General features: G+C 56.7%; 1 protein-coding gene across 1 annotated transcript in view; it reads right to left on the bottom strand.

The window, feature by feature from the left end:
- Window positions 1–13,749, bottom strand: part of KIF17 (kinesin family member 17) — a gene marked incomplete in the record, with an annotated part of 50,988 nt that overhangs the window by 15,539 nt on the left and 21,700 nt on the right. Inside the window, 6 exon segments of the mRNA NM_001105212.1 lie at window positions 2,775–3,006; window positions 3,100–3,174; window positions 3,592–3,689; window positions 7,450–7,533; window positions 8,294–8,835; window positions 10,700–10,847. Coding sequence (NP_001098682.1) covers window positions 2,775–3,006; window positions 3,100–3,174; window positions 3,592–3,689; window positions 7,450–7,533; window positions 8,294–8,835; window positions 10,700–10,847 — 1,179 coding nt within the window.

Here is a 13,749-nt window from a genome sequence, read left to right as displayed (position 1 = left end):
CGTCCCCTTCTCCTCCCGCCCCGAGTCCCTCCCAGCATCAGAGTCTCTTCCAATGAGTCAAGTCTTCACATGAGGTGGCCAAAGTACTGGAGTTTCAGCTTTAGCATCAGTCCTTCCAAAGAAATCCCAGGGCTGATCTCCTTCAGAATGGACTGGTTGGATCTCCTTGCAGTCCAAGGGACTCTCAAGAGTCTTCTCCAACACCACAGTTCAAAGCTATCAATTCTTCGGTGCTCAGCTTTCTTCACAGTCCAACTCTCACATCCACACATGACCACAGGAAAAACCATAGCTTTGACTAGACAAACCTTTGATGGCAAAATAATGTCTCTGCTTTTGAATATGTTATCTAGGTTGGTCATAGCTTTCCTTCCAAGGAGTAAGCGTTTTTAATTTCATGGCTGCAATCACCATCTACAGTGATTTTGGAGCCCAGAAAAATAAAGTCTGACACTGTTTCCACTGTTTCCCCATCTGTTTGCCATGATCTTCGTTTTCTGAATGTTGAGCTTTAAGCCAACTTTTTCACTCTCCTCTTTCACTTTCATCAAGAGGCTTTTTCGTTCCTGTTTACTTTCTGCCATAAGGGTGCTGTCATCTGCATACTGTAGTTAATAGATACTGTCCAATTGTGATTAAGTCCCAGTGGTCTCTATGCCCTGATAGTTGCCAAACAACGATGAAGACCTTCACTGACATATTCCCAGTGCCCACAAGACTAGTCGCTGCTGCTGCTGCTGCTAAGTCGCTTCAGTCGAGTCCGACTCTGTGCGATCCCACAGACGGCAGCCCACCAGGCTCCTCCGTCCATGGGATTTTCCAGGCAAGAGTACTGGAGTCGGTTGCCATTGCCTTCTCCGACAAGACTAGTTACCCATTCATAAATCTTGACTTAAGAGTGCTCTTCCTGGGACTTCCCTGGTGGTCCAGTGGTGGAGAATACACCTGCCCACGCAGGGGACACGGGTTTGATCCCCGGTCTGCAAGGTAGATCCCACGTGCTGCAGAGCAACTGAGCCTGTGCGCCCCCACAAGCACAGAGTCCAAGCACCCTAGAGCCGTGCTCCAGAGCAAGAGCAGTCACCACAAGGAGGGCCCGCACACCGCAGCTAGAGAGTAGCCCCCAGCCACCGGAGTTGGAGGAAATCTGCATGTAGCAACAGAGGCCTAGTGCGGCCAAAACAAAACCAGAACAGGACGCTCTCCCTGTTGTAAAGCTCCTACCCCGCACCCTGGGTCAACACGGGCATCCCAACGGCCCCTCGGAGCTGGGAGGAGCCGCTGCCAACGCTTCCCGGGCGCCAGCCGTCCGGCCCCGCCCCGTGACTACCTCACCCTAAAATCAACTGACCCACTGACTACATGGAGCCGCCTGCCTCGTTTTTTGGTCTCAGGGTACCTTATTTTGGTGGGTACTTTGGGTTCCCTCCATCCTCCAACAACTTCGGCGTTCAGTTGTTACTGAGAGTGCAGAAAAACATGACGTTATGCAATAAACAGAGGAGAGCAGATGTATCTATTCAACGCCACTATTAAGAAACAGGAAGTGAAAATGAAAAGCATTTCAGCAGAAGAAAGCCCCCCCAAAGCACCAGCACATGCAACCAAAGGTTTAAAATGTAGCTCGACGCCCCGGTGCAAGTGGTCTCCTCAAATATTCGCAGGTGTGAGATTTTCAAGTCAGAAATCCAAAAGCTTGGACAAAAGTGAAGAAGGTGCCAGGTGGGGCGTTAACACAAAAGCAGCAAAGGTTTTTTTAATTTAGGTATGTAGACCAAAGTACAAGAAAGACCAAATTTAATTAAAGATATGAAGCACAGTAAGAAAAGGCGTAAAAATAGCCAAGAAAAAAATTTAAACTAAAGACATTTAAAGACCAAAAAATATCAGCTTTATGCTCTGGCAAGATCGCTTGGTTGCCACACTGAGTGGGGATGAGGACGGGGTAGCAGGCGGCCAGGGAGGGCGCTATAAGGCCCAGGCCACCAGGAAGATGCTCTGAAGGCCACGCAGGTGGGTCACAGGTGGCAGAGCCTCGTTTCCCTCCAGTCCCCTCTCCCCACGCTCAGCCACATGGCTGCCTTTCTGGTTCCTGAACCACAGACCGCATTCCAGGCACCGGCCTGTCTCTTCCCCTAGACCGCTTTCCACCAGGCCCCACCTCAGAAGCCACCACCTGCACCGGAACAGCCGTGTCCTCCCATCTGAAGTGGCCCCGGGAGCTTCTGGGGTCCTGCTAAGGCTCAGAGCCCCCAGCCAGGCGCAGCTGGCCCAGGGCACTCCCTTTGTGGAAATGAATTCAGTTGTGCGTTTGTACTTTGATCAAAGTAAAAAACATCAAAATGAAGCCGCCCCTCACCTCCCTCCCGTCCCTGCCCCGCATTCTCTTTGTCGGGCTAGAGTCTCTTCCTTATTTCTCTGCTGTTACTGCTTACTTACCCTTGGAGAAGGGAATGCCTACCCACTTCAGTATGCTGGCCTGGAGAATTCCATGGACTGTATAGTCCATGGGGTGGCAATGAGTCAGACACAACTCAGCAACTTTCTCTATTGGTTACTTACACACACACGCACACACACACACACACGAGTCCACTACTGCAGAGATGACCCTGTCACCACGACAGCTTCTAGAAAAGGGCGTGGCACACAGCCGGCGTGGGATACAGGCAAGGATCAAGACCTGGTGTGAACGCCCACCTAGTGCGCCTGCCTGGGGGGCGGGACCTGCGGGGCGGGGCCTGCCTGGGGGCGGGGCCTGAGCCCGGCCTCACCTTCCTCTGCATCTTCTCCAGCAGCTTGCTCTTGGCCCTCACTTCCTCCTGGATGGAGTCGTAGACGTTGAGCAGTACCCAGTCCCCGCTGTCCTCGTCCGAGTTCTGCAGGGCCGCCACCAGCTGCTTCTTGCGCTCGTCCGCGTACCGCTTCCGCCGCCTGTGCTTCTCCTTCAGGTCCTTGTTCTTGGCCTGCTCCCCCCCGACCACCTGCTGCTCCAACAGCTGCAAGCTGCCGGCGGGGAGGAGAAAGCAAACGTGACAAAGTCTGCCGATCACTGAGCACTGGCTGTCCAGGCTGATCTCCCCGACTCCTTCCAACAACCGCGCTTCACAGACAGGTACACTGAGGCCCGGGGAGGTGACTGCTGTTGGCTCGGGGTCAGACCCAGCGTTCCTTCTGGGCGAGAGTCTCCCTCCGCCCAGGGCTGCCCCACCCACTTCCCGGGGCTGGTGGTCCTGCCACAGAGCAAGCTCCCGGCTGTGCTCCCAGGGCACCTGCAGATCAGAGTACCCCTAGGTTGTGGGGAATGACGGTCAGTGCATAATGTTTCATCAGGGACACAAACAGTTCTTTTTTTTTTAATATTTATATCTACAATGCTTTAAAAAATTATAGAGTTTTGCCTTTTAAAAGCACAAATTTGAAATAACTACAAAGGCTCAGGTGGAAATCCTTACTCAACTAAAGCACCACAGAAGTGTCTTGACTGTGCCTCTTCCCAAAGGGATGCAAGGGTCGGATAACTAAAGGCATGACACGGACTCATAACAGGACAGGCGACCACAGTCAAGGGAAAGAAGGAACCATGCAAACCCAGCCACCCAGTCCAGACCTGCTTCAGGCTCAGCTCTGAGCTCAACAGCAGCCAGGATACAGGTGAGCCACGTCCAAGTCGCTGCTTTGCTTAAAATCCTTCTAGGGTCCCCATCAGGATGGACCCCAAGCCTCCAGGGGCACACATCTGCCCCGGAACCCCACCACCCCTTCCTTGCTCCAGCTTTAATCCCGGGGCGGCTGCTTCTCCAAACACCCAGGCTGTTTCCACCCCCTGCACCCACTTTGCACCACCTCACTGTGCCCTATCCCTCGAATGCCACCCCTGAGACATCTGTCCTGCATACCTTCTTCAAGGGCCCCCTCTTCTGAGAAGCCCTCCCTGACCACACTCCAGACCACACCGTGAAAACCACCACCTGTGCTGTGAGTTTTCACCAAGCTGCTGCCTCTTGGGGCATCGTGCCGTGCGGCCCTCACAACAAGCTTCCCAGCCTGGAACTCTCTCACCCACTGTGTAGGTGAGAGACTGAGGGACAGAGAGGTAATCTCAGCCCAGGTGGCAGAGCTGGGCGATGGCGGAGGCAGATGGGAACGCAGCCAGTCTATCCGCTCCAGAACCTGACTCCCCCTGGACTGAGAGCTTCTTGAAGGCCAAGGTGATATCCCATCCATGCTTGCGTCCTGACGCCTGATACATAGTAGATCCTCAGTTAGTGTTTGAACCATAGTCTGTGGGGCCAGGAGGGGGCTGAACCGCTGGCTGTGGGGCTGACTCTGTCATGGAGATGGGCCTGACTGCAATCTCATTTACGGAAGTGAGAACCAAGGCTCAGAGATGTTAAGTGACTTGCACAAAGCCGCACAGCAAGGGAGGAAAGTCCAGGTCAGCAGGCAGCCCCAGGGTGTGTCGGGAGTGGCCTGTCCCTAGAGGGAGCATGTCTTCCACGAGGGAGGGACTGGAGGCTAGGCTGTGGTGCTGGTGTGCTAGTTGCCCAGTGGTGTCTGACTCTTTGCGACCCCATGGACTGTAGCCCACCAGGCTCCTGTCTGTGGAATTCTTCAGGCAAGAATACTGGAGTGGGTAGCCATTCTCTTCTCCAGGGGATCTACCTGACCCAGGGATCGAACCTGGGTCTCCCACATTGTTTAGGTCAGTTCAGTCGCTCAGTCGTGTCTGACTCTTTGAGACCCCGTGGACTGCAGCACGCCAGACTTCCCTGTCCTTCACCAACTCCTGGAGCTTGCTCAAACTCATGTCTGTTGGGTCGGTGATGCCATCTAACCATCTCATCCTCTGTCATCCCCTTCTCCTCCTGCCTTCAGTCTTTCCCAGCATTAGGGTCTTTTCTAATGAGTCAGTTCTTCGCATCAAGTGGCCAAAGTATTGGAGTTTCAGCTTCAGCATCAGTCCTTCCAGTGAATATTCAGGACTGATTTCCTTTAGGATGGACTGGTTGGATCTCCTTGCAGTCCAGGGGATTCTTAAGAACCTTCTCCAACACCACAGTTCAAAAGCATCAATTCCTCAGCACTCAGCTTTCTTTATGGTCCAACTCTCACATCCATGCATGACTACTAGAAAAACCATAGCCATAACTAGACAGACCTTTGTTGGCAAAGTAATGTCTCTGTTTTTTAATATGCTGTCTAGGTTGGTCATAGCTTTTCTTCCAAGGAGCAAGCGTCTTTTAATTTCACTGTTGCAGTCACCATCTGCAGTGATTTTGGAACCCAAGGAAATGAAGTCTCTCACTGTTTCCATTGTTTCCCCATCTATTTGTCATGAAGTGATGGACCAGATGCTATGATCTTTGTTTTTTGAATGTTGAGTTTTAAGCCAGGTTTTTCACTCTCCTCTTTCACCTTCATCAAGAGGCTCTTTAGTTCCTCTTCACTTTCTGCCAAAAGGGTGGTGATATCTGCATGTCTGAGGTTACTGATATTTCTCCCGGCAATCTTGATTCCAGCTTGTGCTTCAGCCACCTGGCGTTTGATTTCTGCCTCCACATTGTAGGCAGATTCTTGACCATCTAAGACCCGGGGAAAGCCTGCATCGCCTGCCCTGGGCTCCTGAAACCTGCAGGGCGGCCCCCGAGAAAGCCAGGTGGGGACTGTCCCCGCCCCCCACAGTAGCTGCTCCCCCTGCAAGCATCTGATGGGATCTGGAGGCACCTGAGCCGCTTCCTGAGCAGAGAGCCCTGCCACCCGGCTGACTGGCCCCTCCGCACCGCACCACTCCTGGGGAGGACCGGCCCAGTAGCCATGTTTGGGGAGGGCTGGGTGGGGCTCAGGAAGGATCTCTGGGTCCCGCCATCCAGCCCGGGCCCTGGGCTCCCTCCCGCCACCGCCACCGCGGGTCCCACCGCGCCCACCCCCCGCCCCCCAGGTCCCACTGCCCTGGGCTCAGGTGCTTACCGGGCGAGCACTTGCTGTTGGTCCACGGTGGGCAGGAGGTCACTGGCGAGCGCGGCCGCGCCCTCCCTCCTCGCGCCGGCCCCGGCCAGCAGAGAGCGGGGCTGAGCCTCCAAGGCCTCCGGCGCTTCAGACTGGGCTTCCTGGGCTTCCGCGACGGGCTCTGCTGCCAACACCAGCTCCTCCGTCGCCCCCGGGCCCAGGTCAACCTCCTAAGTGCAACCAGAAGCCAATGTGGAGGCGGGGGCCAACTCCTGGGCACGAGCTCACCGCAGCCTCAACCCTGGCTAGGGCGGCCGGCCCCTGGCGGCCCACGACATCACTACGGGCTCGGGGACACCCCGTCATTAAAAACATGCACCCAGTCAACTTCCTGCCACCTTTCTGACCAACACCCCCCAAAACATCCCCCAGCTCACTCTCCCTCCTGCCCCTTACCATCTAGACTCCACACAGCAGCTAGGGCAATTTTTGTTTGTTTTTTGGCCTTGCTGTGCGGTTGGCAGAATCTTACTTACAATCAGGGACTGAATCCGTGGAACCAAGCCCCCTGTGGTGGAAGCACAGAGTCCTAACCACTGGACCACCAGGGAGTTCCCGGAATTTTCTTAAACTATAAATTGATCCTTCGCAGACCCCCCCATCACATCTGCAGTCAAACTCAGTTTCTTCCGCGGCCTGCTGCACCCCCGGTGCCCACCCCCTCCTCCCACTGCCTGCCCCCACCCCCCACCCACCCCACTGCTTCCCTGACCTCCTTTTCTGGCACTGAGAACTTGGAGATCTTTCCGGCCACAGGACTCTGGCACCTGCTGCCCCCGCACCCCACCCCAACCCCGGCTCCGTGCTCTTTCCCCTGCCGCCCCGGCTCCTTCTCCCTGCTTGAGTCCCACATCTCAAGGTCACTTGCTGCCCAGGGGGACCCCCGACCTCCCCAGATACCCTCTGCTGAGAAGCTGCAGGCTGGCTCCTACCCAGTGATCAGGCCCAGAGGCCAGCAGGTCGCTTCCTCTCTCCACAAATGTGGGCAGATTTAAAGTCTTCCTCCCGCTTCCCTCGGATGGTTGTGCTTTCTGAAGCAGAAGTGGGGGTGGGGAAAGGTGGGGTCTGAGAGCAGCAGAGCTCAACACGGCCCCCTGCCGCCTGGGGGGTTCCCTGCCAGCGCCTCGGGGCCTCCAGCTCCGCTCTGTGGCCCTCATCCACCACACACGCTGGGCCTCTGTGCTTTACACCAGGGCTCCACTGCTGAGCAAAGGCTGAACATCACCCTGAAACAGTGGCCTCTCGGTAAAAAATCAATAAATAGAGGTGAGGACTCCTCAGATTTGCATGCTGCTTTGTGCTGGGGGAGGGCTGGGGGTATTGTCCCCATTTTATGGGTGAGGAAACTGAGGCCAGAGAGTGAGGAGACAAGCGAGAGCATCCCAGCAAGAATCAGGCCCCTGGAGGTCCCCACCACCACCACTCAGGGCAGAGGGTACTCACATTCCTGGGTGGGAGGTCCTCAGCCACCTCAGCTTCAGACCCGAGGTCAGCGGGCTCCAGCAGATCTGTCAGGGAAGGGTGCTTGCAGGAGAACAAGTTAGGGGAGCAGGGGTTGGGTCAGGATCATCCTCTGGGGCCCTGCCCCACCCTTCCCGCCTGCTCCCCAACCCCACCAACTCCTCCTGCAGGGAGCAGGGAGAACAGAGGAGAGAGGAGGTGAGGCAGAGAGGAGAGGCACTCCTGTTCCAGGCCTGCCACCTGCCTGACCTCACAGGACGCATGTGTCAGCATCCCCATTTAACAGATGAGGAAACTGAGGCCCAGAGAGACAGCTGGACAAGGTCACACAGCTGAGTGAGGGGTAGAGCTGGGATCTGAACCCGGGTCTCTCTGATTCAAAGGCCTGTACGCTTTAGACAGAGAGAGAAAGGAAAGGAGGGAAGAAAAAAGATTTTTAAACATAAAACAGAGGGTTGAAAAGGGAGAGAAGGCCTTGGACCAAGGGGCAGGATGGAGGAGAAGCAGCCCCTCTAGACCCCTGGGCGGCCCCTGAAAGGAAGCAGGACTCTCACAGAACTCTCGCCTCCCCTAGGAGAACAGGCTGGCGAGGAGAGGTGTAACCATGGCAACCAGCAGCCGCCCCCCCCCCCCCACGGGTGTCCCCGTGTCAGCAGAACAAGGGCCCACCCGGCATCGCCTGGGATCTCATCCTGACCTTCCCACTGGTTTACAGAGCCGTAGCCAGAGCTCCCCTTTCCCGGACCCCGGACCCCTGAGACACAGCCACGCCCCCGCCGGGCTCACCCCCTCCCCTGAACTTCCGCGTATCAACCCGCGTGACGTCAGGTACCTGCGTGGTCACCTTGGGGACGTCCACCGGGGGCGCTTCCGGCCTGGACACCGTGGAGAACCTGGCCAGCTTGGCCGCCACCTCGGCGTAGGGGTCGTGCAGGCCGGGTAGCAGCTCCAGCGCCATCAGCGGGGGCTCCTCCTCCAACAGGGGCTCCATGGCGCCCCGGCCCACGTTGTCAGGCAGTGGGTAGCAGCCCCCAGCGTCTGAATCAGGCACGGAGAACTCCAGGCTGCAGGGCTCCTCTGGCCCAGAGAAGGCCGTGCAGACGGAGTTCTCTCTCAGCGTGGAAGACTCATCGGACCCCAGAGACGCCTCGGACTTGGAGGCCGCCATCTTGGGCAGCTCCTCAAACCCGGAGGAGACCTGAGCCTTGAAGGAGTCCTCACTGGGCACGGGCTCAGGCATAGAGTAGATCTCGGGTCTCTCGGCCATCTTAAACTCGAAAGGAGGCAAGTACTCCGAACTGCTGGCAAATTCAGCCCTGGACAGGACCTCAGCCTTGTAGAGGACTTCCGCCTTCAGGACAGCCTCTGCAGGAGACACCTTCCTTTAGCTCTTTACAGGGTGGACTGGGGTGGCGGGGGGCGGGAGGCAGCCCTTCCCTGGAAGCTGGCCGCAGGCCCACCATCTCCAAGAGACCAGCTTAAAAGTCAGAGCCTCTGGGCCCCCAAACGCTGACTTTCCATCTCTGCCCCTCAGAACTCAAGTCCTATCTCCTTCCACCTCTTCCAGGAAGTCCTCCCTGACCAGCTCCATGATGTCTCCATTCTCTGACTGCCCCAGCCATTAGGGGCTGGACTCTTACCTCTGTGCCTTGGGTCTGCTCTTTATACATAAACTGGCTGTCCTGCCAGTATTACTGCCTCAAAAGCAGAGAGCTCCTGACCCAAAGATTTCACACCCAAGACCCTCAGGGCCCACTCCTGGCATAACCAGCTCCAGGCCCTTGTCCACAGGACAAGCTAGAGCCGTGGGAGTTAAATGAATGCTGCAGATGAGTATTAGCGAGACCAAGTAAAGTCCCTCGGAGGCCTGATACTCAAAGTGGGCTGGAGGAAACACTCTCCAGGACAGAAAGTGCTAAAACCTGCTCCTCGGTCTTCCTCTGGGGCTGCATCTCCCTGCCAGCTGGGATGGGGGGAAAGTACCACAGGCCTCCTGCTGCCAGCTCACGGGCCCACTCCTTCGGGTCCATCCACCGTGTCCTGGGCTTCCCCGAGAGAGCCCTGATGTCCCCTTTGCTAGGGTCGTTCACCCCCCCCCCCTCCCCCGCCTAGGGGTCCCTGACACCCAGGAGCCGGACCACACGGCTGAAGGAGAGCAGCGAGCGAGCTCCACCTGCCGCACCCCATCGCCTGCGACACCGCCTGACCCACCCGCCCCGTCCGTGGAAGAACTGTCTTCCACAAAACAGACCCCTGGTGCCAAAAAGGTTGGGGACCTCTGTGCGTAGCTCACAGCCTGAACCTCTCCCAGCCTCGGCTTGCACACCTGCCGTGTGAGGAAGCAGTGAGTCCCAACTCACCGAGGGCAGGCAGGGGAAGTGCCTACCTACCCAGTACCTGGCACACAGCAACGCCCCATAAATGGGACCAACGATGTGAACGCCGTCATCATTACAACGTGGATTTTATAGTATTTATGGGCTTCCCTGGTGGCTCAGATAGTAAAGTGTCTGCCTACAATGCGGGAGACCTGGGTTCAATCCCTGGGTTGGGAAGATCCCCTGGAGAAGGAAATGACTACCCGCTCCACTATTCTGGCCTGGAGAACCCCATGGACAGAGGAGCCTGGTGGGCTACAGTCCATGGGGTCGCAAAGAATCGGACACGACTGAGCGACTAACACAGTGAGTCCTAGGAAGTCTGGGCTGCCTGGCAGCACAGGGTGTTTGAAAGATAGCGGTGGGATGGAACATTCTAGAATGCCAAACAGAAGACAAAAATTCCCAGGAAGTTAAAAATCTCTTGCTAAGGATTGCCTACTTTGAGGTGTGGTTGCTCTGATGACAGATGGGCTCTAAAGTGGAAGAGAGACTGTAGAAAATGCAGAAACCGGGGGAAGGGGCTTACCCATAAAACTTGGGTGATCTGTTGCCACTCAAGTCAGCCTTGGGCGGGGACCCAGCCTTCGGCCCCCAGCGCAGAGCCGTGAGTGAGAACGCTGACCCCGGGATCAGACTGCTAGAGTCAAATCCCGGCTCCGCTTTAAAAGCTGTGTGACCTCGGGGAATTTCCTCACCCTCTCTGGGCCTCAGTTTCCTCAACTGTCAAGTGAGGGTGATGGAGGTGCCTGCCTTGCTGGGCGGTTGCGAGGAGGAAACAGAACTGGGGCCCGTCGGCGGGGGGCGGGGGCAGCAGGCTGGGCTCCCTGCTGCCGGGCGGGCCCGCCCACCTGTCTCCTTCCGCAGGTTCTGCTCCAGCGTGGACAGCTTCACGTCGTACGAGTTGCGCATGGCGGTGATGTCCTCCTCCAGCCGGGCCCTGGACTCCTGCTCCGCCTCGTAGTCGGCCCTCAGCTGGGCCAGGCGCGCCTCGTACTCCTGGAGAGGTGAGCGGGGGACGGAGGGGAGCGCTCTATGACCGCTTCCAATCGCGGCTTTAGGGAAGCCTCCTCTGTCCCACAATCCAGGAAACGCAGCTGAGCCCAAGGAACAGAATTAAGATGATCTCCACGATGCTGGGGGGACTCCTGGCTGGGGAAGACCCTTCTGAACTCTTGTCTAAGCGTGTTTTAACACGCTAATAACATATGCGTGCACGCTAAATCTCTTCCGTCGTGTCCAGCTTTTTGCGACCCCATGGACTGCAGCCCGCCAGACTTCTCTGTCCGTGGGATTCTCCAGGCCAGAGTACTGGAGTGGGTTGCCATTTCCTCCTCCAGGAGATCTTCCCGATCCAGGGATCAAACCCACGTCTCTTATGCCTCCTGCATTGGCAGGTGGGCTCTTTACTGCTAGCGCCACTTGGGAAGCCTGTATATGTGTCTATAATCTAATTTTTCCACAAAGCGATAGATCACAAACACCTTTCTGCATCGACAAATACAGTTTAACCAAATGGTTCTCAACCCATCGAAGACAAAATAAATCACTATACCTCTGCTTAGCCATCCATCTTCGCCATCACCACCAGTTCCTGCCCAGACCTGGTTCCCCACTTCTACTCTTGAGTAAGACCGTCCTCCACGGGGCAGCTGTGTGTCCATGGATCATGCTTCAGGGGCTTCCCACGGTTGAGGATAAAATCTACTTCCTCCAGTCGACCTCCAGTCCCCAGTGACCTGGACGGCCCACCCCATCTTTGTCACACTTGGGCACGCCAGCCCCTTTCCACTCCTAGACACACCCACTCCCCCGACCCCTGCCAGCCTTAGGACCTCTGCCCTCGCTCTGAAGCAAGTTCAGCCCTTCGGGCCTCAGCTCAGCGACACCCGCTCAGAGAGGCCTTCCATGAGCGCCCTCTCGGAGGATGCCTACCACCACTCTGGCACTTTGCTTACGTCTTCTCAGCCTTGATCAGAAGTTCCACCGTTCTCTGCCCTTGTTTGATTATAGGTGAACCACCTGGCTCCCTGGCCAGAGGGCAAGCACCGTGCTGTCTTGTAGCCGTGATGCCGGGCACAGAGGGGCACCTGAGTGCTGTGCCACCGAGTCGGCAAGTGCGTGAAGCAGAAAGGCTGGGCAGACTGTCCAGGCGTCTCGTGCGTGCCCCATGGGGAAGGCTGGGCCTCTGTGAACTCACAACACCCCGTGAGCCGCGGCTTTCTGGACAGGGTGGCCCTGCAGCGGCAGTGAGCCAGGGGGTGGGACAGGGTTAGAGGTGGGAGCCCCTGCGCACGCCCACCCGACCCCCGGGAAGTACGGGACCAGCGCAGACCCCCAGCACGACACAATCAGCCAGCCTGGGCTCCCAGGGCAGGAGACGAGACAGACCATCATGAAGACCTAGTGGTTTCTGCAGCACAGCCAAGGTGCCGCTGACCTGCCACCGAGATCCAGGGAGGGCCCACCTTGCCCAGAACCACACACAGCTCCTGGCGGTCCCCTGAGACCTGCAGCCCTCACCCCGCCTGCCTTCTCCTGCCCTCGAACCCACGCTCGCCCAGCAGAGGTCCCCTGGCTGGCACTTCAGCCCCAACCCCAGTTCAACCCAGGCCTCAGCCCAGCGGCATGTACAGCCTAGCAAGACCTGACTGGAGACGTACACACTTATCTGCACACACGCACACGCCATTCTCACGTGTAAACATGTGACCCCCAAATTACAGGAGGACCTCCAAGTGGGGAGCGCCCCTTTCCGGTCTCTCCATCTTCCCTTCCCTCAACGCTCCTCTCCCTCCATTCCCCGTCTGTCCCTTCACAGAGGAGGAGCGGGAGAAGGGGCGACAGAGGAGGAGATGGCTGGATGGCATCACCGACTCCACGAACATGAGTTTGAGTAAACTCCGGGAGCTGGTGATGGACAGGGAGGCCTTGCGTGCTATAGTCCATGGGGTCACAAAGAGTTGGACACGACTGAGCGACTGAACTGAACTGATGACAAAAATTTTACCAACATCAAACCACTTAATCCTCACCGCACAGTTATAGAGCAGATTTCAAAATGTTTTCTGATCTGTACAGCAAAGTGATTCAGTATGTTTGCAGATTATACTCCTGAAGAGGTCACCTTCCCCCAACATCCTCTTTTTAAGATTTTTTTCTTTGATGTGGGCCACTTTTTAAAGTTTTTATTGAATTTGTTACAATATTGTTTCTGTTTTATGTTTTGTTTTGTTTTTGGCCACAAGGCAGGTGGGATCTCAGCTCCCCAGTCAGGGATCAAACCCGCGTCCCAGGCATTGGAAGGTGAAGTCTCAACCGCTGGACCACCAGGGAAGTCCCTCTGGCATCCTCCTGGGGCAGAGGACAGTCATCCATGGCCAACCCCCCCACGGGCGGACTCCACTCTGTCAGTTCCTGCCCTCCCCCACACCGGACTGCCCCCTCAGTCCCAGATCATTCCTCCCATTCCCTAAAACATGCTCTGCTACTTCCAATCATTATTATTTTTTTTGGGGGGGGGGAGATGCAGTTTGGGAGATTTAGGGCCCCGGCCACGGATTGAACCAGGAGCCACCTGCCTCCAAGAGATGGAAGCATAGAGCTCCAGGGACCACCAGGACATTGCCATGCTACTTCCAGCATGAAAAACAGCACCACCGTGCCTTGGCCCCACCCTCGCCTCCAGCTGCAGCCCCTAGCAGGCGTGCAGAAGATGCCTGTGGCTGGCTGAATGGGCAGGCGGGGTGGAGAGAATGCAAACCCAGGAACCCCCACAGTCCCGGCTGGCACCTTTTACACCACCCAGCCTCTTCCAGCAGCAGAAAAGCTGCTTTTTGTCCACTCCCAGAGATGAGGAAGGGCTTCCCTGGTGGCTCAGATGGTAAAGAACCCGGCTGCA

Source organism: Bos taurus, chromosome 2 (genome assembly GCF_002263795.3).
Source record: "Bos taurus isolate L1 Dominette 01449 registration number 42190680 breed Hereford chromosome 2, ARS-UCD2.0, whole genome shotgun sequence".
NCBI classification, from domain to species: domain Eukaryota; kingdom Metazoa; phylum Chordata; class Mammalia; order Artiodactyla; family Bovidae; genus Bos; species Bos taurus.
This window is presented reverse-complemented; position numbering and strand designations above follow the sequence as displayed.